General features: G+C 40.6%; 2 protein-coding genes across 2 annotated transcripts in view; one reads left to right on the top strand and one right to left on the bottom strand.

Annotated features, from left to right (window-relative positions):
• hapln1b (hyaluronan and proteoglycan link protein 1b) overlaps positions 1 to 6462 on the top strand; it is a 36944-nt gene extending 30482 nt beyond the window's left edge. Inside the window, exons 3-6 of the mRNA XM_075455298.1 lie at positions 770 to 933; positions 2913 to 3111; positions 3519 to 3821; positions 4296 to 6462. Of these exons, the coding sequence (XP_075311413.1) occupies positions 770 to 933; positions 2913 to 3111; positions 3519 to 3821; positions 4296 to 4585 (956 nt within the window). The 3' untranslated portion in view covers positions 4586 to 6462. The remainder of the gene's footprint in view (positions 1 to 769; positions 934 to 2912; positions 3112 to 3518; positions 3822 to 4295) is intronic.
• A 9426-nt stretch (positions 6463 to 15888) lies between these two features.
• The window catches only part of vcanb (versican b), a 53071-nt gene continuing 43574 nt past the window's right edge, over positions 15889 to 25385 (bottom strand). The window contains exons 14-16 of the mRNA XM_075455790.1: positions 22946 to 23090; positions 19639 to 19821; positions 15889 to 19542 (exon numbers count right to left, since the gene is read on the bottom strand). Coding sequence (XP_075311905.1) covers positions 19307 to 19542; positions 19639 to 19821; positions 22946 to 23090 — 564 coding nt within the window. The 3' untranslated portion in view covers positions 15889 to 19306. The remainder of the gene's footprint in view (positions 19543 to 19638; positions 19822 to 22945; positions 23091 to 25385) is intronic.

Here is a 25385-nt window from a genome sequence, read left to right as displayed (position 1 = left end):
CACCACGCTATCCCAACAGCTATGGAAAGAACTGTCCTAAATTTTGGTAAAAAGGCTTCCAGTCTTAAGAGGATTTTTCCTTCTGTTTATGGCTATCACAGTTTGGAGGTGGAGGTGGAGGCAAAGGAGGACCCAGATGCAGACACAGGACAAGAGCCAGGAGGAAACTTAAATCAGTTTATTTAAGAACAAAAAATAAATAAATCACAGCAATGCTTGAGTAGCAAAAAACTAAACTAGAAAAAATAGCAAACACCTTAGGAAAAATAACAAAATCTAGACTGATTACGAGGAGCATGAATCAGCTAGACAGGGCAAACCATGGGTATATTGACGGAGGATCTGACAAAGAATGAAGAGAACTGTGAGACTAAATTCTGTGAGGAGAGTGATTAGTGAGAAGGTACAGTTGAGGATAATTACCACAGATGAAGGGAGTGGAGCTGACGACTGGCAGGAGGGAACTGAGGAAAGGTGTGGAAATGGCAAGACTGAACTTAGACAGGAACATAATAAACATAAATCGTGACAATGGTAAACCTAATCTGGTTAAAATCAACCCGATCCTTTGGTTTTTAATCTGATATTGTGTTTATTACTAATCAACAAAGGTGGATGTGCTAAAATGCTAAAACTAAGAGGGACAGACTTGCATGTGGAAGTTAGCATTTTGACCCAAGCCTTTGTGCAACATTTCATGGCAGCTCGTTTAAGACCTGAGTACAGAGATCCAGGTCTGGTTGAAATAATGATGTTTGCTGTTTTGTAGAAAATGGCCCTCGACTGTCAGTCATGGCAGAACAATCCAAGGTGTTGTCAAGGCGAGGAGGAAACGTGACTTTGCCATGTAAGATCCAGAGGGACCAATCACTTGCACCCAATCGCAAGATGAGGATCAAATGGACCAAACTGACCTCAGACTACCTGAAAGAGGTCACCGTTTATCTTTTTCATGTTAATGGCCCTGTCACACTGTTGCGTATGAGAGAAGCGTATGAGTTGCGTATGAAAATTAATAATATAATTTTCATACGCACGAAAAGTCCTTGAAAATAAAGAATGACTAGCGTATGAGTAGCATATGAACTGCGCATACCCAGCGTACGTTTCAACGCGCCTATATCAGCAGCCTTTCCACATTGCTCCATTATTGCAGTAGACGACGCGCTATCAACATCTCTCGAGACATTCATCTCGATCATGCCTCCCAAGAAGCAATCGTCGTTTGCCCGGGCCCTGGGCCGAGGAAAAGGTAAAAAAACACAAGAATCATTCTCACCCAAACCTGCTGAAATGCCTGATGCACCTGCGGCTGATGAGTTACATGCTTCTGAGCGATCAAGATCCCCAACTCCTCCTCCTGACCGCTCCCGTGAATCGTCGGTTGCCTGCCGCCTCCATCTCCGCCCGTCTTGCGGAGATGGAGGCGGCAGACGGGCGGAGGCTATAAATACGCTAGCTGTATGGTACACCTTCATGGCAACATATGGCAATTTATGTCCAGCGTTCTCGACCTATCAGTAACGTACCTATATCGTACCTCTAGCGTATTCAGCGTATGCCTAGCGTATGCTTAGCGTATTAACCATACGCACAAAAGTTTTGAGCATGTTCAAAAATGTATTTCTGCCTCAGCGTATGCCAGCGTATGCCAACGTATGCCAACGTATGCCAGCGTGCTTGAAACGTATACAACCTATGCCTAACGTTCCCCTGGCGTATGTCAGCGTATACCAGCGTATGAGTGATAATTTTCATACGCAACTCATATGCTTCTCTCATACGCAACAGTGTGACAGGGCCTTAAGACTATTTTCTGTTTGTTCCCTCCTTTAAAAGCACATGAAGCATTCCTAAACATCACTATGGCAAAGTAAATGGATGATCCATTCTTTTTCTTTGGATTCCAAAGTGAAATTGATTGATTTGTTCAACATTTAGGGTGTTCATGTTGATTGCTATACAGCTGAGATAAGACTTTGACCAATAAAGTGGCACATATGTCAGTCTCAGTGTTGCTTTGTGTTCTGTGCTGTGAGCATATATGTAAAGAAGTAAATGCATATAGATGAGAAAATAACAGTAGACTTGTTAAACTCCTTAATGTTGCCCTGGCGGGACATTGCATATTTCCCAACAAAACTCAGCCCCCCTTTCTGTATGTATGTATGTACCTCTGGACATCTTATATACCGTTGGAAAGCTAAAGTTCTTGAGATTTGAATGATGTACGCCATCATAATTGTAGACACAATAAACACTTAAATGAACCAGCCGCAAGGACAAAAAATGATGCACCTCACCTATGAAGCCTTACAGTATTCCTGCATTATTTCCCAGACATTTTCTTTTGTATGACTCTTGTGCTCCTCAGAGAACTGTTTTAGTAAGAGTAAAGTGTAAATGTCACTTTATGCGGATGACACTGGTTTGTATTTTTGTGACCTTCCTTTCATACGATTGCCTTTATTCTCTAATTCTCCTTAATCTGAAAAGACCAAATGCAAGTTTCTCATAACAAACTCCTAAAATTTGAGCATTTTCTTGAAAACTTGACGTAATTGTTAATGTTCACAAAAACTTTTATTCCTCAGAAATATGACAAAAAAGCTTTTCCAAGCTTAAACGTTCTTCTCCACTTATACAGCTAATGATTGTCACTGCCCTTATGTTCACTGTCATTTTTGGGAAGAAGCACCAGTGGTCATGTTGCATTAGTGTCTGAATTGAGAAGCACACAAACATTGCTCCAGTTTTGAATACGATAAACAGATGTGTTGCATCAAGTGTAAATTATGACCACTAAAACCAGTTACTTGACAAATATGCACTTGTACATAAGTAAATGCAATGCTCTCCTTGATTGGTTCTGCAGTGTAAAGTACAATTTATCTATGTTAATCTTATTTTAGGTGGATGTATTTGTTGCCATGGATTATCACAAAAGGAGTTACGGGAGGTTCCATGGACGTGTCCACCTTCAAGGCTCCTCTCCAATGGATGCTTCTCTTGTCATCACAGAACTCACCCTGGAGGATTATGGGAAATATAAGTGTGAAGTAATTGACGGGTTAGAAGATGGAACGTTGGTGGTGTCTCTCGACCTTGAAGGTACAATATTTTGGTGAACTAACAGTTTAAAATAGGAATAAGTGGGGAATAACATGTCTTTTTACAGTAACCAGCTGCAACGAGTCTAAATTTAGCTCCAGGAGCAGAGACTGCCTGGAGGAATGTCAGGAGCAAGTGTGTTCTGTAAGCATAGTGTGCATCAGTGTCGGAGTAGTTTCATTATGTTTGAGAACGGCCAGAGACATCAGCCATTAGTGTGTTAGCTAAAAACGCTGACCAGGCTGACAGGGAAGCCGTTGTGCTTACACAGCGGGACCTGCTGTCAGTCATCAGGTTAAATAGCCCAATCGAAGAACAAACCTCATGGGATGAATCTTTGTTGTTTCTGCTAGCTGCAGCTCATCTATCACATCTCTCATTTTCCTTTTTTCTCCCTCTCCATCAAGGTGTTCTCTTCCCCTATTTCCCCCGCTTGGGCCGCTACAACCTCAATTTCTATGACGCCGAGAGGGCATGTCGAGACCAGGATGCCATCGTGGCGTCCTTTGACCAATTGTATGATGCATGGCGAGGAGGAATGGACTGGTGCAATGCTGGTTGGCTGACTGATGGCACAGTTCAGTATCCCATCACCACCCCCAGAGAAGCCTGCGGGGGCAAGAACACAGTGCCAGGCATTCGCAAATATGGCCTCAGAGACAAGGACAAGAACCACTATGATGTGTTCTGCTTTACCTCGTACCACAAAGGTGAGGGTCCGTATTTATCTGCATATATTTGTGTGTGTTTATTCACCTTTTATTTAAAAAGAAGACTCCTCAAAAGACGGCAATCTAATCAGACCTCTTTCATTGGTGGCTTTAACCCAACATTGTCTGCATTCACAAAAACTGACTTGAGTATTCGATGTCACAATTTGAGTTACAATGTGTTAACTTTGATTCAAGCTGATATCATTATGTAAATAAGACTGGATGCATTATAAGAATACCTGTATCTTTCAGCCATAATTTATGATCCCAATCTATCCAAATGTCAAAATGATGTCAAAAGGAGTCAACTGAGGTGGTACAGACGTCCAATCCCGATCCCTCAGGGCTCCTAGAAGAGTCTTTTTAGAGAAGATATCTGGACTAACTTTTTTTCTGCCACAATTTAAGAAAATGGATGCAAATATGTTTTTATATATTTGTGCTTATCTCCCTGTCTGTCTAACTTCCCAGGACGATTTTACTACCTGATCCACCCCTCTAAGTTGACCTATGATGAGGCAGTCGGGGCATGTCAAAAAGATGGTGCTCAGATTGCCAAGGTTGGCCAGATGTTTGCTGCCTGGAAGCTTCTGGGCTACGATCGTTGTGACGCTGGCTGGTTGGCGGACGGTAGTGTCCGTTATCCCATCTCCCATCCTCGACGACGCTGCAGTCCCACAGAAGCTGCCGTGAGGTTCAATGGTTTCCCTGACAAGAAGCACAAGTTGTATGGAGTGTACTGCTTCAAGGGGCACAACTGAATCACAAACACTATCATATCCTGCAAACACATAGTACATAAGCATGCACATTCAAAAACACCAATGAAAACACAAGAGGAATGAAAAAGACATTGGGTTGGGAATTTGGAGGTATGGACATATTCAAACTGTGATGTTTTATTTCATGGAAACCTTAAAATATTAATGTCAGACATTCATGTTGTTGATTTGTAATCTGGGACCCGATAGTCTACGAAGAATAGTTTACACATATTTAAGGTTCATATTATTTAATCAATGCTTTTGAGAGGGGTGGGTGGGTTCTTGTGGGGGTCCGAAATGGGGTATAACATAGCTACAGAAATACTGTCATTCAGGAATGGAGAAGGCATATCAACAAAACCTAGAAAAGCAAAATGTCTCATGGTTGGACTGAAACTTTGGGCACTTATCTTGTATTTGGTCAAGACCTGGAACACCAACACCAGGAAACATAGCTGAAAACAAGACAAAAAGAGAGCAAGTTCAGCTCCTGTGATACTTGTCAGATAGGAATACAAACTTAGCACAACTAAACTGTTCCTTGCTGTCCATTCTTAACAAGGTGCTACGACTGGTACTTTGTACTTCATCCAACCGTCCAGTATTTTATGTTTTTGTACAAATGCATTGGACCAAACATGAGTGTCATCAACAACGGGAATAAGAAATATGAACATCTAAAAGTTAGCATTATGTTTTCTAAGTATATAGAGTGTGATAATCTAGAAATGTTTTTCTGTTAACGAATATTTTTTGATATACTGTAGAAATACTTACTTTTTATTTTTGCCCGTCTGGCCAAGTTATCCAAACCTTCTGAGTTTACAGAAAACATACAATAACAGTACAAAAAAAAGATCTTGATCTTGCACTGAAATTATAGAATGTGCTGCTTTGAGGAGAGAAGACAAAGTAAACAACAGCTTGCCCTTTGCAGCAGTAAAAAATACCTGCCATGAATAAAAACAGTAATGCGCTTGAGTATTGCTTCTCTACAAGCCCAGTTTTATAGTAAACTAGGCATTTGTGGCTGCATCTGTGTGAGGCTTGAATTTCAGCTTTGACCAGCACACATCAAAGCATCTTTGAGTAGATCTGCTCTTGCTACAACTAGCGCCTTGATAACCTGCAAATTTCTTCTTTTTTTAAAAAACAACAAATACTGTAGTTTCTTAAGTTGGATAAGCAGAGGTAGCCCTTGCCCTTCTTTCGATCTCAACCTTCCCTACACAACTCCACTAAAAAGCCTCAATGCACAACCTGCTTGACCTTGTAGAAAAATGAAAAAAAAACAAAAAAAAACATATAACCTGTTATCCAGTTGAAGGTTATTTTTTTTCAAAGTAAATTTAAGTCCATAGATATCTGCTCCCCAGATAAGGTGACAAATGTTTTCTGTAATCTGAATTCAAATTATTTTCCTGCTTAAATCCTTTCTGGACTGGAAATTTGGAAATGTTGGTTTAACTCAATTTAAAGAGTGTTTTAATTACAAAAAACTAATTAAGAGATCTCTGATACAAGATGCGTGATAGTCTTCATTATAACTCAGAAAAGACTGAACAAATGTAAAGAAATACTTTTTTATTTTAGGGACAAATGGAAAAAAATTTATTGATAATTGAAAGTAAGTTCTGAAATCCGGCAGCAAAACAGCTAGTGCAAACGTTTTAGCTAGCATAACCTCGTCAAGGATTATGGATGTAAAGTTAGCGTTACTTTCAGTTTGCAACGTTGTTCATCATGTTTTTAGGCTTTCTTTCAGAGTGATGACATAATATAGTCTTAGCTTATTATTGTCTTCCAAGTTTAGTTTAATTTAAGGAGGATCAAATAACAAAATACTGAATGATAATAATAGACAAAAAATTAATGGGGTGCATTGAATTTAACTTACGGTTTAGTAAGTTAAATTCAATGCACCCCATTAATTTTTTTCTATTATTAATAATTTAGAACAAAAACAAAGATTAACAATGTGGATCAGTAATATATTTAAGCATAATTCCACCATTTTTTCCATGCTTCTATTTGATAAATGTCATCTCTGAAAGGGAAAGTGTTAGCAAATTGTGTCTAGATTTGTCACTTGGTGCTTTTTATTTGAAAAAAAAAAGGTAAATCTAGCAAGAAAAGTTGGCAACACTTATATGAAATGTCCTATTTCTTTTTTTTTTCAATTATTAAAGGGATAGTTCACCTCTTTTGACATGAAGCTATGACATCCCATATTAGCAATATCATTTATTAAATTTGACTTACCCCCTGCTCCGTCCTGTGAGCCGAGTTCCGGCCTCGTTTTGGCGTTGACGAAGGTAGTCGTTTGCTTCTCAAAATAATATGTGTTCAAAAGAGTAATACATTTGCATCACAAAATCGTTCATCCAGAAAATGTCAGACCTCATAATCGCTTGGCCCTATTTTCTCTCCCTTCGTATCACTGCAGTGCTGTGTAGACCGTGCAGACCGAAGTGCAGACCTAACTATTTTGTGATGCAAATGTATTACTCTTTTGAACACATATTATTTTGAGAAGCAAAACGCTTTTTTTTTTAAGCCCCAGCCAACTAGCCGGACTACCTTCGTCAACGCCAAAACGAGGCCGGAACTCGGCTCACAGGACGGAGCAGGGGGTAAGTCAAATTTAATAAATGATATTGCTAATATGGGATGTCATATAGCTTCATGTCAAAAGAGGCGAACTATCCCTTCAAATAAAAATACATTGTGAAAACTTTGAAATTGTCATCAATAGATTCAATAGACTAATATTAAAATCAAACATTACCCCTGGATACCATGTAAAAAAAATATGATGAGGTGTACAAAGAAAACATTTTCTGACCAAATATTGGAGTACTGGGGGCATAGCTGAGGTCACATGTGGGATAAAGCCAGACCCTTATTGAGCACTGGTTTCCTGGCAGCAACTGGTTCCCTGATTGCTGGCTAAGCTTTAAAAGATTAAGCTGAACAGACCAACCTGTCTCTGAGCTCACTGATCAGATACAGCAGGCTGATGGCCAACCTGCTCCAGCCTGCTGAATGAGACAGAAATACAATGCATTCCTGCATGGAAGCACTAAGGGCTTCTTCCATGTAAGGATATCACAGAGTCACAGGTACACATTGATCAAGTGTAAGATCACTGTACACAGTCCCAGCTGGCATGCACTCAGGTTTGGGACACTTTGGGCCTGGCGTAGGGTTAGCTTTATTTGGCAAACAACAGGCTTGCTATCCTAAGAGAAGAATTGCTAATAGAACTAGCCTCCTGTGACGATCAGCCATCAACAATGTGGAAGATAAAAAGGTTTTACAGAATAATAGCCTTAAAGTGAACGCTGAAGAGTTCACTGCAGTTCTGAAGAACTAAAACAGTCCCCTTTGTTTTACACTCAAAGATTGGAATCAATCTGCAGTCTATTAAGTTTCTTAGCGGAATATTTTAATGGATTGTGGAGCACAAGACTTCAGCAAGACTCGAGAAAAGAGGAAGTGAACAAACTAGTTCTATCTAATCTTATCGAGATCTAATCTGATACCTCTAAAGTTTACATCCTATGTTATTAAGTGAAATTTGAAGGTGCTGGTAAATTGATTTTTCTGTTATTTACATCCCTTTATTTTCTACTAAGAAAAGCTTGTTTTTCTGTACAGAAAAATGGTTTCAACCTTCTCACAAACAAAAATTTGTATTTTCCAAGATCTGAACTATTCCCTTGAAGGTTAAAAGAAAACCCAAGTGTTGTTTTTTTTTATTGTGTGTATTTTCTGATTGTTCATAAGGAACATTGGTAATACCTGCAACATAAAGACAAACCTTAAGGACCCAAAGACAAAAGGGCAATAAACAATACATAAACCACGACTCCGCCTCTGTCTTTATACAGCCTTTCGTCAAAAAAATATCATTATGAGCAATCACACTGTACTTGAGAGAAGAAAATAAGTCAGTAAAGGTCATATTGTCAGAGCCAGGCTGTGACTGACTTCAGGGTGGCTGTTTTCCGAGTGGTAGTTCCTGGATAATGCAGTAATGTGTCCATCGTGTTTCCAAAGGGAGGGGTGCCACCAGCGCGAAACACCGAGGCCATTCATGGTGCTGCTTTCAGTTGATTCTGTAACTGAAATCAGAGCGCTGCCAAGGTAAAGGTCTGTTTTAAGAGCTGAGTGACGGCATTTTGGTGACGTGTTGGTTCTCATGTTGATTCATGTTGAAACATGACATCGTGGGATAACACAGCTGCCAGGGCACAGTTTATCAGCATTTAAGCAAATAAGCTGTTCTCTCCATCTGATTTTCAGGACATTAAAATCACATCCTTGAACAAAACTTTTTGCTTTGATTCATGCCCACATACGCCATCTTGCTCCTCAAAGTACTCTCAAGATCTAGAACGAGAATTCTCAAATTTATCAGCTGTCAAGCCACAGAAATAAAGTGGCAGAGACTTGTGGGCCCACGTTTGTCTGATCAAGCTATACAAACTTTACTAATGAACAAATTAAAAGGAAGGCATAATAACAATGGAATCAGCTCCACAACAATGCTGTTTTTATCCATTGAAATAGGTTTCAAACAATAATTTTCTAGTTTAATTTGATTTCAGGAGATCATTTGCAGCTGGCCTCAACAGTGGGAACCCAATCTAACTTTGGCAACCACTGAACCGCTCTACAACACAATATTTAGATAAGTCCACCACTGAAAATAGTTTGTAAGAAAAACATTGTTTCCTCCTATTTAAGTAATGTTTGATTAATAACTTCTCAACCCAAATATCTTAAATAGATCCACCTACATGGAAATTATTTAGTCTTCCAACAACTCTGGGCTTTCTTATTATTTGTGCTGAATTTAATAGATTAAATCTGATTTAATCTGTTCTATTAAATAGGGCTATAGTACAATCTGATTACATATTATTGTTTCCCAACTTTTTTTTATCTTTCAGAGTCCTTCACAGAGCTCCTCTGACAGACTCATGTTTTTATACCTATTTAACCTGCGGAAAATGACCCTCATACACTATGAGATGTTCCATGAGGTTCTTCGAGTATTAACACCTTTTTCCTGCCTTTCCTCAGTTTTTCAAACCCAAACCTGGCTTCAGTTTTACAACAATCAAGCATTTTACAGAACTACTCACAGAATTTCTCAATTTAAACATCTGTTATGATGGTTTGTTATTTTTTACTTTAAATAATTTGCAGATAATTTGCTTGGTTTCTACTGACAGTATCTGAATTGTTTGTGGGATCCGGGGTTGTAGGTGAAAAATTTGGGACTTGGTAGAATTTAATTGAAAAGCAAAATGGTTCCACCAATCTTTGAATTTGAATTTAATTTCAATTATATTCAAATTAAGTTATCAAAAGCCGTGGAATTATTATTATTATTATTATTTCTTAAGCTTTGGCTTGTACAGGTGATGTGGAAGTCGTAATTTTCACACAAGGTCAGACAAACTAAACTTGGACAGGTCTGAAACTAGCCTCTGTGCCTCTTTATCAATTTCCTGTTGTTTCCTTTCCTTTTCCCCCTGTTTCCTGTCTGTTTTCTCCTAGGTGTGTTTGCTCATTCAGCTCACCTTATATCCAGTCCACCTCTGAAGTTTGTTTTACTCACCTGAATTACTTGTAGCCGTTCTCTCAGCTTCAGAATCTAGCCCTTGGAAATTAAGCACACCACTTCAGAAATCACTCCCACAGGAGAAATAAACACCTATGTACACACGTAGCCGGGTATTTTTAAAACCGAATATTTCCCCCCCTCCCGTTTATAAAATAATTTGTATCCACATTACCTCGTTTTTGAAAAAAACACCTTCCACACATAACCTAACATCTGCGTTTTCACCTGTCTTGACAACCCAAATGCATTTGCTGTTTTTTGCGTAATCTGCACTCGTCAGCTAAATAACAAAGTGTGCACGCAACTTTTTTGAGCACACTGACAGGCGATCGCATGACAGTGGACTGCCCCTCGATATGAGGACGTAATAATTCCGACAGCGATAGGAGTGAGGACCGGGACATGCGGAAATTGTCACGCCATTCCTCTTGGAGTACGACTTGGGCGTGTAAAATCAAGGCAGTAAACAGCGCCTGCACAATAATAACCACCACAGTTCTCAAGGCATCCATGCTTCTTCAGTAAACAAAGGTCGCACTTTAGACTTTAAAGCAGATTTGTTGTTGTTTTGGCGCATATTGTGACGTTCGAAAACGCAAAACTCCGGTTATCTCTGTCTACACGCAGCTGCATAAACGGAGTTTTCAAAAATCTTCACTTTGCCCGGAGTTTTTAAAAACATTCGTTTACGATGCGTTTTTATGCGTTTTCATGTGGATGACAGGTCCAAACGTAGAAAAATATATTCGTTTTAGCAGATACCCGGCTACGTGTGGATGGGGCCGGCCCCATCCACACGTAGCCGTTCTCTACAGGAGAACGTTCTCTACAGGAGAATCCAGTAGAGAACGTTCCTGCCTACATGCTGAACCCTGTCACCTGTGGAGATTCACCTTCACAGCTTGGAAATACTGCCCTGAGTCTTGTGAATAAACATTTCGAAACCTAATTGAGGAGGCACGTAGAGCAGACATGCAATGCAAGACATTCAACGTCAAATAAAATATGAATAATAAGATAAAATAAGTAGTAAATAAAAAGCGATAAAAAGGTGCAAATGGGCGGTGAGGTAGGTAAGTCTGTATGTGCAAATGAAAATTGAGTGGGATGGGGGGGATGTATAAGTGTGTGTGGGGGGTGGCCTGGGTGTATGGGGTGTGAATGTATATGTGTTGGGAGGGGGCCTGTGTGTGTGTGTGTGTGTGTGTGTGTGTGTATGTTTGTATAAGAGTAAGGAGGGAGGTTAAGAGTTTAGGAGCTGGACAGCCCTGGGCACAAAGGTAGCTTTTTGAAGAAGGTGATGATGCTCTCGATGAAGGAGTTGTAAAATGTTCGGAGAATGATCTTACTTACTGCAAAGGAGTTGAGCTTCCTAAGGAGATACTGCCTCTGGTGACATTTTCTGAGGATCTCCTCCGTGTTGGCAGATAATTTCAGCAGAATGTCAAAGATGGTACCCAGGTATTTGTACTCCTCCACAAGCTCAATAGGCTCTCCATGGATAATGGTGGTGACTGCTCTGGCCAGCGCCCTCCGCTGGTTGGAAAATGTCACCATCATGTCCTTGGTCTTGTTGATGTTCAGCTACAGACAAGAGCTGTCACAGCAATCCACAAACTCCTGGAGAGCCGATCCATGTTGCTGTGAAGGGCCTGACAGCAGAGACAGGAGGACTGCGTAGATCTGCAGTCATCGGTGTAGAGGATGAAGAGCAGCGGGGAGAGGACACAGCCCGGTGGAGAGCCAGTGGAGGTGTAGTGTAGATCAGAGAAGGTGGAACTGACCAGCACTCTCTGTGATCTGTGTGTTAGAAAGTCCAGTAACCACAGGATGAGCTAGTCTTCCAGGTGAAAGCGGTAGGAGTTTGTTGGCCAGGATGTGAGGCTGAAGGGTGTTGAATGCGGAGGAGAAATCCGCAAATAGGAGTAGTTCCAGGTGTCTGTGTACAGTGTCCAGAATGAATATTTTGGCATCATCAACGCCTCTACTCGTGCGATAAGCAAATTGGAGAGGATCGATCAGAGAGTTTGTTTCTCGGATGACATGCTGTTTAACAATTCTCTCCATAGCTTTCATCACAAGGGAGGTGACGGCCACGGGCCTAAAATCGTTGAGTACTTTGGTGGTACTCTTCTTAGGGATGGGGATGACTGTGGAATGTTTCCACATCTGGGGAGCTATACAGCTGTCGAAGGATTTTTGGAAGAGGATCTGGAACCTCTGGATCTCCTAACTGTTCAGCACAGTACCTTAAATCACGGCCGCTGATGTTGTCCGGGCCAGGCGAGCAGGTTTCTTTAGTCCTCCTCAGAGCTCTCACCACGTCCTCTGTGTTGAAGGTGAGTGTGCAGCTGCTGGGTTGAAGTGTTGTCCTATCTCTTCCGGCTGGGTGGCGTTGTCTTTCTCAAATCTGGTGTAGAAGGAGTTGAGTTCGTTGGGAAGGGATGCATGGCTGTTACCGTCCACCTGGATGGTATTTTGGCAGGTGGTGGCGATATTCACAGCGGCCATGTTTTTAAGGCCCAGCCAAGCTGAGCGGAGGTTCCCCAGTGTGAATTTTTCCTCCACCTTGTTTTTGTATTTCAGATTGCCGGTTTTAATGGCACGCTTAACTTTCATGTTGACCTCTCTCTTCTCAGATTCTGAGCCAGTAAAAAAGACCCTGTTCTTTTTGTTGAGGATTTCTTTTAGCTATTTGGTAACCCAGGGTTTATTGGGGAAGATTGTGACAGTTTTAGAGGGAAAAATGCTGTCCACACAGAATGAAATGTAGGAAGAGACCGTGTCCACTTGCTCATTAAGGTTGTCGGAGGAGGTTATAAGGTTTCTCTAGTATGTGGACTCAAGACATCCTTGGAGAGCTAGGATGCTGTTAGTCCACTGTTTCATGTTCCGAGTGACCTTCTTAACCCTCCTTAGAATGGGAATGTAAGCAGCGATGAGTACACTGGAAAAAATCTAAGTCTTACCAAGTATATTTGTCTCATTTCTAGTCAAAATATCTCATTACACTTAATATAAGACACAACTGCCTAACAAGTACTATTTCAGCAAGATATAGGGACTTGTTTGAAGACAATACATCTTGAATATCTTGTTAAATGAAAAAGTCTTGAAAACAAATTGTTTTGAGTCATATCGAATGAAACAAGCTTTTTTTTACATTTGAAGAGGTTTTTAAGCTAATTTCAAGATCACTTTTATCTAAAAAATCCTAAATATCACATCTTATTTCAAGAAATCTTGACAAGCCGATTTTCACTAGTTCCATTAGCAGATTTTTTTGCTTATTTCAAGCAAAAACGTCTTGTATTTGCTGTTTTTTTTAACTTATTTTTGGAGGGGCATTTTTTCCAGTGTAGAACAGTATTGTGGTCAGCAGAGCCTAGAGGGGGGAGTGCAACAGACCTGAATGCTTCTGGAAGTGACCAGTAGCATTTGTCTAGCGTCTTTCCCTTGCGGGTGCTGCATGTGGCATATTGGTGAAGACCTTTAAAGCGACACTATGCAACTTTTTCATGGTCATAAAATTGCTTGGCAATCATCAGATTGCTTGGCTGACCCGTTCTGATGAAAACGGTGACATTTCCATCTCCATCTGGTGGCCCTAGCCCGAAACAGCGCTTGCAACTTTGCCTGTGGCGCCGCGTGCTTTGTTTACCTCTGGAAGTCTCGCGACACACGAGAGCCGAGAACTACTGCTTCACGGCAGGTCTAAAGGAATCTGAGCCGAGCCAGGGAGCCTGATAAGACACACCTCTCTCCATTAGCTGTCGACGGCTAAATTGAATGCGGTTAGCTTCTAGAGTAGTAATATATAATATGGCTAGACTGTCGCCTTATTTTCTACGGAGCTCCCCCTACAGCTTTGGGGTGTGTATTGCATGGTAAACAAACCCCGTATTACTGAAAGTTGCATAGTGCCGCTTTAAAGGCTTTCTCAGGACAGCAGTGGTTAAAATCACCCAGGATAAATTTTGGTGAGTCTGGTGAGATGCGTTCCAGTCTGTTCAGTGATGCCATGATGTGTTCAGTGGCAGCATTTGCTTTGGGGTGGATGTACGCCAGAATGAAAAAGAGTTGTGGAAATTCCCCTTGGTAAATAAAAGGGGCGAAGGGAGACAGCCAAGAGTTCAACGTCTGTGGTGCACAACTTCTCCCCACCACGACCGTCGTATTCAATAAATATTCCACAAAAAAGCGCTTTAGATACTTTTTCTTTTGCAATCTTATCACACTGTATATGAAAGTCATGTCATATTTATCATATGAGAAATATTATAGAATATTTATCAAAGTTTTTAACCTAAAAAGGACAGAAGAATAAGTATTGTCACAGGCTGCTCACACTTCTGTCCTCATATTTATCCACATGAATAACAGTTTGTGACTGGTTAAATATAATTGAGCATTGATTTAAAAGTTCTGGCGACAAGAATTTGTGGGACAGACTCTTCTCATTTCTCTCAAAAAGGATTGTGTGTCCTTTGCTGTTTTTAAACCTATTTTGGTTGTTTTGTGTCTCCATATGGAGACATTGTACTTGCTCTTTGTACTTGCTTTGAGTTTTTGTTACTTTTGTTTCTGCACTTTATTGCATTCCTTTCTGGATTTTTTTTACAGCTCTTTGTAGCCGTTTTAGGTCTCCTTTGTATTAGTCAGAAATAAATTCTTTTTTTAAAGTATGGTTACCATTTGTTGTCTTAAATTAAGATTAAGATCAAATTTATTGTCATGCATACACATGAAATTTGTCCTCCGCTTTTAACCCATCCAGGTTGGCACCTGTTGACACACACATGCAGGGTCACACACTCATAGATACAAATGCCATACACTGGAGCGGTGGGAACCCATTCACGGCGCCCGGGTAGCATGGGGGTACGGTGCATTGCTCAAGGGCACCTCGGCCGTGACAAGGAGGTGGACTGACACCCCTCCAATTGTCAGTTTCACCAATCTTTTTGAGTCGAGTGAGTGGGAATCGAACCGCCAACCTTCCAGTTATTGGACGACCGACTCTTACCGGTTCACTTCTAATTCATCCCTCCTACAATTTCCATGCTGATAATACACTTTTATACCTCACTATTGACAAAACTATTGATTTAATGTTAACTCTCTTATCCAATCAACTTTAAGAACTACGAAATATAAATTCATGTTTTAATTTATTACATCAGATTAGTATAATGTTTGTTCTCAATCCATCAAAATCAATAGTCACAGATTGTTGTACTGTGGAGTTTGAATTAAGATTTTAATCCACTTGAGACCTGGATTTCAGTTGAATAGAGATGGACATGGGATTAAGGAAAGACGGTTGGAAAAATTCTCAAGGAAAAGGATGGTCCGGTGTTTCTGATGCCAAAGAGGATAATTAAGGAAGCGCTGGAGCTCCTTTCCTTAGAGCTCTACATGTTTACATAAGTACGTTCACAGTGGTTAGGTTCATTTTCATTTTGTATGTGAGGAAAATGTTCTAAATATGAAGAAGTTGAGATAAATATTCCAAATTTGTAAGCTAAAACTTGTTAACTAACATACAAATGTCCAAACTGCTGAAGTGACTGTGTGAAAAGATCTCAGCAAAAAGTTTCCAATCAGACATATTTACTACTCTGGAACATTTCTAGAACAATTCAGGATTCCAGTGTGACGAGTGAAAATGGCTTAATTATAAAGTAGAGATCAGTGTAGACTCCGTTCAGGCTCCTTTATAAGTGAATTGAAGCAGGACAAGTTGTACTATAACAGCTTCTGTTATTGCACACATATTTCAATACTGAAACCAGGGTGACGAACAGCTGTACAATAACAATGCATGAAACAATGATTACATAAAAAAAGCAAACCCTTTTAACCACATGGTGTAGAAAACATTCCCTTATTTCTAAAATTGAAAACACAGATTCCAGATATGAAGCAAAAAGCATGTGTACGTATCTGGGAACACTTTGAAAACCCAACTCATGATGTTGAAACAATAAGGAGCATTTCCATTGTGAACATGAAAAATACATTTCAATTGTATGTGTGAATAATGTCAGTTAGAAACATCATGACAAGAATCTTTAATCAGCAAGAACATCATTATTAACAGAATCACTTCAGTTCCAATGACCTTTAATTAAAATCACAGTCCATTCATAGTTAAAGTATACAATAAGTTAAATTCATATGGCCTCATATAGTATCTATATTATATAATATCCTATGAGGTGTATGTACACACACCTCACATTCATTACTCTAACATCCCTCTGTCTCCTCTTTATAAAACGTTTTCTTGGTCAAAATCTGTACAAAAATCTACACGGGACAGAAACTAAAGCAGGTCAAACCAAAACTGGACAAACTAATAAAAATGCTCCATGACAACAATTCAAAGTGATTCCTTCTGGCTATCTGTATCTATTTATAACACATAAAATTCAACTTTAGATATTTGAACTGCTAAATTAAAGGTACCCCATGGAGTTTTTGATAACTTTTAGCGCTATGGAGCAATATACTTACATCTCTGCTGAGGAGATTATGTGGTTGGTTATTTTTTGGCTCTTTGTAAGCAAATTTTACCCAGAAACTGATGGATTTGCATTTGCAAATTTGTATCCAGTCATGGTAGATGTATGCAGTCTCAGACCACTCTTGTATTTATTTTTATTTAGTTCCTCGGTGATATGAAAAAGTATTGTTTTTGGTTTCCTGACATTTATTTAAAAGCTGGTGTAAGGGACATACAAAGAAATGGAAGTACAAGTTGGAGTCCCCGTTACTTGCAGCTAACCTTGGTGCACCTTGGTAACTTTTTTTCAGTGAGTCTGAAAAACTTAGATGTAAAAACATCAGGATTAAAATGGCTGTAAATATCAACTTGTTTGGTAAAAATCCTCCACAAGGCAGCTTTTACTTAATAGTTAACAGAACGCACAGGGCTTATGATCTGTGTTCAGGCTAAGTTTCACCGACGACACATGTTTTTTAAAATTAACTATTCCACACAATGAAAAAGGCAACAGTCTTCCTGTACAGGTCACTGATATACTTGCTTGTGCATCATGGCTTGGTTGTTCACATCATTCAACAAATTAATATGAAGGCGGTATGAAAGAATAAGGCAGGCGGCAGCTGTATGTTACCAAAACTCTGATTGAAAATGTTGAAAAGAACTCATGTGACACCATGTGTCTCAGGACTAATTAATGACAAGTTATCTGAGGTTGAGTTGCAGAACCAAGAGGTCCAGGATGGAAACCCAGACATCCCTCTCTTCTGCTACATTCTCCAGCTCCTCCTGGGGGATCCCAAGATATTCCCAGGTCAAATGGGATGTATGTAATCCCTCCAGTGAGTTCTGGTTCTGCCCCGGGGCCTCCTCCCAGGAGGCATCCTAACCGGATGAACCACCTCAGCTGACTACTTTCTATGAGGAGAAGCAGCGGGTCTACTCCGAGCTCCTTCCAGATGGTGGAGCTCCTCCCCCTATCTTTCAGGCTGAGCCCAGCCCCCCTCTAAAGGAAGCTCATTTCAGCCGCTTGTATCCACAACCTTATTCTTTGGGTCACTCCCCAGATCTGTGACCATAGGTGAGGGTTGGAACAAAGATGGAGCAGTAAACTGAAAGCTTCTCCTTCCGGCTCAGCTGCCTCTTCACCACAACGGACCGGAGCAGCGCCCTCATTGCTGCTGACGAAGCCCCAATCTGTCAGTCCATCTCTAACTCCAACTCACCATCACTGAGAACAAGATCCAGAGATACTGAAACTCCTCCACCTGAGGCAGAGACTCATCCCTGACCTGGAGGGAGCACTCCACCTTTTTCAATTCAATTCAATTAATTTTTATTTATATAGCGCCAAATACAACAAATGTCATCTCAAGGCACTTAAATAATAATGTCCAATTCAAGCCAATTGGAATTCAATTCATTGTAATTATAATGCTGCTACATTCCTGTTAAGAACCATGGCCTCAGATCTGGAAGAGCTGATTTACATCCCAGCTGCTTCACACTCAGCTATGAACTGAAGGTCATGGCTGGAAGAAGCCAACAGAACCACATCATCTGCAAACAGCAGAAATGTAACCCGGAGGTTCCCAAACCAGACGCCCTCCTCTCCCGACTACACCTCCAGATCCTGTCCATGAAAACCACAAACAGGATCGGTGACGAGTGTCTACAGCTAATGCCAAAGTCCATAAGGATTTGGACGGATGTACAGAAAGAATGCCAACTATGCATGTGCAGAAAATGTCATGACGTGTACTGTACTCAACTTTCTTTGTCCTATTTTTGTTTGGTAATCCCAAGGGCTGCCAACAAAACTACTCATGGAGGAGATGAGAGCAAGTCCAAGTATCTCCAGCTTCAAGTCAAAACTGAGTCCAAAAACAGGTGGAGTCAGACTCAAGGTCAATTTCTAAAATAAGTCTGGTCCAGACTGGTGACCTGTCCAGGGTGTATCCCGCCTCTCGCCCAATGACCTCTGGGATAGGCTCCAGCCCCCCCACAACCCGACCAACGGATTAAGCGGGTATAGAAAATGGATGGATGGATGGATGGATAGTCTGGTCCAAGTTAGAGGCAGAGTAGAGTGCTGTTTAATAGATTTCAATTTAGTTCACAAAGTCACTAAGTAATATAAAATAATTGAAAATCCAGACTTAAAAAGTCGAGGCGGGTCTTTTTCATATTTTTTAACATATAATCTGCTTTAGAGTGGACCATCAACATGTGCAGTGGGGTATCATCTCAAAAATGGGATTTTGAAAGGAAGACCTTAATATGTTTAAGATGGTAATAAGCAAGTACATTAGTGACCTGGGCTTTGTGACATCGTACAGAGATTAAGGTACAATCTATGAAATAAGACTGAAAGGTCACCGAGTTATGGTTCAGATCCTAGAGGGTTTGTGGACAAAGCGTTTGTGAATCATCTTCCTCGTCCTTCTGAGAGCCATCAATAGACAGTTTAGAGCAACAACTCTTTCTGTCTATCGATGCCTCTTGACCGACATGGCCAGCCTGCACCGATCGGCTGCTGTCACGCATCTGATTTAGAAAACCACAAACCCAATCATTGTCCCAACTGGTCCAGGTCGTGAGTTTCGACCTGCCGCTTCTCCCGGAGCAGCTGCTGCACTCGACTCTGGAAAGGGCTCCAGAGGCTCTGCAGGAAGCTGTAACTCTGTTGTTGCTCTTGGTTTTGTTTTTGTTTTTCGTGGCTCTTGGTGTGATGGATGTGTTGCCTCTTTTGTTGCTTGCTCTGGTTGTTCCGGTGCCGAAGAATATACGACTTGTGGTAGGTTGCAGCTGACAGGACACATGGAAAAAAGCGTTAAAAGAGGGAACATTCCCAAACTTAATAATGGTGCAGGTCAGTCTGGATGCCACAATGAGGACACTCACGGCTCGTGCAAGTGACTTTGGGCGTGTCCCATTGACCGTTGGATTGGCACCGTATAGTGGGGCTGTGTCTCTGGATGAAACCCTGTTTGCAGTGATAGCGGGCCAAGGTGTTGATCTCATAGCGAGGCTTCATGGCTCCAAACACTTGAGCATGCTTCACCACAGGGGGCTGGCCACATGACACTGATGGTAGGAAGCACAGCCTCTAATTGTGTGATGTTAAAACTTCCAATGATTGATTTTATTTCCAGTACAGAAACAAGTTAACAGCTCTTTATTTACACCTATGATAATGTCATTTCTTTCAAATCTAGTTTTGGTAGGATATAATAAATAATCAGTTCTTCAAATTAGGTAAAAACAACCTCAGATGAACAACAACACGAGACATATTACACTGTGTCATAATTTACTGAACAAAAACTCAAAAACTAAATGAACCCTTACTGCTTCCACAGGAATTAGGAGGGTAAGTATCAGCCAGGTTCCGCTGATCAATGCACTGATTAATTGATCATCAGTAAGTGTGATCACCTCTATAAAAGCAGAAGTTTTGTCAGTTTGCTGGTCTGGAGCATTCAGGTGTGTGTTAACAAAATGCCAAGGAGGAAAGACATCAGCAACGATCTTAGAGAAGCAATTGTTGCTGCCCATCAATCTGGGAAGTTATAAGGCCATTTCCAAACTATTTGGAGTCCATCATTCTACAAAGAGAAAGATTATTGACAAGTGGAAAACATTCAAGACAGCTGCCAATCTTCCCAGGAGTGGACATCCCAGCAAGTTCACCCCAAGGTCAAAAACCCAAGAGCTACATCTCAGACTGTACAGGCCTCAGTTAGTATGTTAAATGTTAAAGTTCATGACAGTACAATTAGAAAAAGACTGAACAAGTATGGCTTGTTTGGAAGGGTTGCAGGAGAAAGCCTCTTCTCTCTAAAAAGAACATGGCAGCTCAATTTAGGTTTGCAAAACTGCATCTGAACAAACCACAAGACTTCTGGAACAATGTCCTTTGGACAGACCAGGCCAAAGTGGAGATGTTTGGTCCTAATGTACAGCAGCACATTTGGAGAAAACCAAACACAGCATATCAGCACAAACACCTCATTGCAACTGTCAAGCACGGTGGTGGAGGGCTGATGATTCTGCAGCCACAGGACCTGGGCACTCCTCTAATGTATTCAAAAGTATTCTAGAGTCAAATGTGAGGCCATCTGTCCGACAGCGAAAGCTTGGTTGAAACTGGGTCATCAACAGGACAATGTGTCTCATGCAACAACCTTTTGTACACACAGATTTGTTCTTAAATCGTGCGTACGAGTGATTTAAGAGAATTTGCGCATTCACCAATCTTTTCGTATTTTACGTTTTCTTTCAGGTACGAACAGAATTTACGAGTGATCCAGACCTGTCGTAGGAGTTTTGTAAAATAGTCCACTGTTATTCGAATCAAGTTTGCTTGACTAATGGATTATATATTTAATTACTTTGAAGCAAACATAAATAAATATACAGATTATACCCAATAATGATGCTGACATTATTCTGTTTGACTTAAATTATGCACTAATTGAAGGTTAATTTGACTCTGTATATAACAAGGTCAATGGGAAGCGTAACCAGCGGCTGACTTGCTACTTTTGGATGCCTTAGCGCATGTGTGCTCCAAGACCGTGTAGACAGACAAATGGCTGACATCGCGATTTAGATTGCCAAGGACTGTGCTGCTGGAAATATGCAGCTTGCTAGTGCCACAACTCCAGAGACAAAGACGCCGATCAAACCCAATTCCACCACACGTCCAGGTCCTCACCACCCTTGGATTTTTGGCCACTGGAACCTTTCAGAGCGAGATTGGAGACAGATCGGGGGTGTCCCAGTCCTCTGTGAGTCATGCGCTCCCCTTGATCATCAAAACTCTCATCAGTTTATCACCCATGGTACATCAAATTCCCATACACTGCTATCCAACAAGTACAAATTAAAAGGGACTTTCATGCCATGGTTGGACTGCCAAACATAATCGGAGCACTAGACTACACACATATACACATCAAAGCACCCGTGCCTCTGTGGAGCGCACTGGGCTGAAGGCCAGGTGGGTGTGTCTCGATACAGCAGGGGGCAAACTGCTCTATAGCCCAGAGAAGGCATGCCTACTACCTGAACCAGCCCAGGCAGACCAGACGGTGTGGTGCCAGAAGACCCCCCTCATTAACCGCCCAATCGAAGAGCCATCATGATGAGGCAACAACTGATTGCACGGCTTTTGTTGCAGTCATCGAGCACCTGCCCATGGTGAGACGTTTTTTTATTAAGCCATTTTCAAACCACATATCAAACCATTTCTTTTTTATTTGGGTGACATTACGAACTACAGATGACACAGAATTAACAGCACTCGTAATTGCTTCCCATTTCTTCACTTTAGCAGGTCCCGTAATTCCACTGCTGACACTGCTAAAAATGTCAGATTTTCCTTTTTGGATCTCTAAAAGCAGAACTCAGAGCCCCTAAAGTTGTTATTTTTGCACCTTGATGCCATTCTCCTGACTCAACACTCATTACTTCCTGGCACAGGAAAGAGGAAGTATAGCCTTATATGGTATTATTTTGGGCGTGGAGTATGCAAATCTACTATCCTCGTGCATGTGAACTTAAATACGCACGGGTGGCATTCATCATTTACGCAGGTCGTTTACACACTTTTTCCGAAGTTAAGAGTTTTTGTTGAATCTGATGTGGCATGTTCGTACGCGACCTTAATACGAAAAAGGTGAGAACAATTTAGAATAAAAATACGACAATGTTCTTGCATGAGGCCCAATGATCCCAAACACTACAGAATGTCTGAAAAAGAAAAGAATCAAGGTGTTGCCATGGTCCAGTCAGAGACCTCAACCTGATTGAAATGCTGTGCTTGGACGTTAAGAGTGCTGTGGATAAACCAATACTGCAAACCTCAATTAACTGAAGCAACGTTGGAAAGAAGAGTGGGCCAAAATTCCTCCACAACCATGTGAGAGACTGATAATCTCATACAGAAAACAATTACTTCGACTTACTGCGGCTAAAGGTGCTTCTACAAGCTGTTGGACCATGGGGTTCACTTTTCACTCACTGCTTCTGTGTTTTGTCTCAGTTTTGTTCCATAAATAATGACACAGTGTCATATGTCTTGTGTTACTCTGAGGATATTTTTTATCGCATTTTTCATACATGGTGGGGATCTGATGTTTTTTGATTTGTCCTGATATCTCAACATAAGAATATAAAGAGGTAAAAAAAAACTGTATAAGCTCACCTGTTCCCTTTTTGCAGGTGAAAGTCAGGTGATAGTTACAAGGCACATCATTCCACTGTCCATCCTCATGCCAGATCATTACCACGCAGTCCTCTCCGGACTGGAAGAAGCTGTCCGGCTGGTTCGGCCTCCAGTTGTCGTATTGCTGCCAGAACACACATTTTCACATTATTAAATTAAATTAAATTAAATTAAGTTGTTTTTTTTTCCACAAGACCTGCAGATAGTTAGAAAAACTGTCTGTAAATGTTATGAAGAGAACTGAAGATGAAAATGTCTGCGGCTCTTCAGCCCAAAGGATAAAAAACAACAGAAAGGAGATAAATCTAAGAAACATTCCTGGTGTTCAAACTGTGGCCAGAATATAGACTTATCTTCCTGATCCTGGCTTCTCCAAATGTTCATGTTTGATAAATAGATGTGATACAGTGTAGTTGGAAAGACAAAGACAATTAGAATAAAGATTTCTGGATAATTAAGTCTGAAAGCTTTAAAATAAGCTCATCCTCATCACCTGTGACTGGCTGTAGTTCACACAGCAACCACGGGGTAGTGCTGGTGAGTCAACAAAGAGCACCTGAATCTTTGAGCAGTTGCATGCAAACCAAAGAAGCACAAACAAACAAGTTCTGGTGGTTTGTTTTAAACTTTGCAGCTGCTGTACATACAACACACTCAGCATGTAGAGAATGAGGCTGCAGAAGGATTCCAGCTGCTCAGGGTGTGTCACACATAGGGATGTCCCGATCTGATCACGTGATCGGAAATCGGGGCCGATCCCGTGGTTTTTGACTCGATCGGTATCGGACGTATCAGCGATCGGACATATAGCCTATCTATATAGGTATATTTATTCTTCTTATTTTTTTTATCAGAACTATAATATTTCAAAACAAATGGGAAAAAATAACCGCTTAGTATTTACTGTTATGTGGTGGTACAGAGTCAGACTGTCTCAACCATAGAAATAATATACGTAGACACCTCATAGACTGACGCTGCCTTTTGGAGCTGACGAATCAGCGCGGCCGCCATCTTGGATGGGTCTCCAATGCCTCCACATTGCATTTATTTCGACTGAGGAAGGTGTATATCCCCAACTACAATAATCATAACTCCCCGAGTTATGATTTTTATGTCTGTGTTCTCAACCACACACAGAATCAAGCTGGGGGCGCGAATGTCTGTGGTGTGGAGGTATTTTAAAGTGGATGACAAAAAAGTTGCGATTGTGCGATGAAACTGTGAGATATGCAAACTTGGGATTTGGTGGCAAGGACATCGCTAACATCCTTGATGAGAACAGGGACAGGCTCAAACCTGACCAGGTAGAGATGTTGGTTTTCATCAAAAAAAACATACATTTCCTTCTGGGAAGCCAGAGGAGGAGAAGAAGAAAAATTTAAGGCTGATTTATGGTCGTTGACGGATAGCGACGGAGAAGCAGCCTTTAGGAGTGCAGTTCCGAAAAGCACATTACTGGCCTTACTTTATAACACTGAGGCACTTTTATTTGCTTCTTTGTTTACATGCCTGCCAGGTATTTCAAGTTGAGCTGCTGCTCGTTTTTATAATATACATTGTCGCACTAAACTACTGTTTATAAGTGTTAAATGATAAAATAAGTGAACAAAATAAAAAATCAGGGACATACTGGATCTGTTTCTTCGCCGTTCTTCATTTTTTTAATGTACTGTAGAAGTATCGGATCGGGACTCGGCAGCAGAGGTGGGTAGAGTAGCCAAAAATTGTACTCAAGTAAAAGTACTGTTACTTCAGAATAATATGACTCAAGTAAAAGTAAAAAGTAGTCATCCAAATAATTACTTGAGTAAGAGTAAAAAAGTGCTTGGTGAAAAAACTACTCAAGTACTGAGTAAATGTTGAGTAATGTCTGATTTTTTTTTTTTTAACACAAGCATTCAATCAGACAGACAGAAATACAAAGTAATCATCTTTAGGCAAATTAGAGTTCATCCAATCAATAAAATAAATTAATTAATTACAAAACAGATTACATTAAAATAATTTAGGCAAATTCAAGTACTTCAATAAAAAATAAAAGAGACTTAGAAAATGTTTAAAACATATGTAACCCATATGTAACCAAAAAAACAAACATTCACCTCTCCATGGAAAAAAAAAAAGAATTTAGGAAACTTCCTACATGTTTCCTCAAGTTAGATGTTGAGTTTTTGAATGCTGAAATGTCCGTTTGTTTTGGTTAACACAGAAGTCACATAATGTAGCTGCTGTTTCACACTTTTTTTAAGGGAAACATGTTTTCAGTATGAGGCCTCGTCTGTGTCTTCATTTCCGACCGTTGATTCTGACATTTTTCATCTATTTTCTTTTTTTGTTTGCTACGACTGTAAATTGTAAAGCTAACCCGTCCCGCCGCTGAGATTGAGTATGTTCATGTGACGAGACTGCACAAGTA

Source organism: Odontesthes bonariensis, chromosome 22 (assembly GCF_027942865.1).
Source record: "Odontesthes bonariensis isolate fOdoBon6 chromosome 22, fOdoBon6.hap1, whole genome shotgun sequence".
Lineage (NCBI taxonomy): Eukaryota > Metazoa > Chordata > Actinopteri > Atheriniformes > Atherinopsidae > Odontesthes > Odontesthes bonariensis.
The sequence above is the reverse complement of the archived record's forward strand: the minus strand, read 5'-3'. Positions and strand labels throughout refer to the sequence as shown.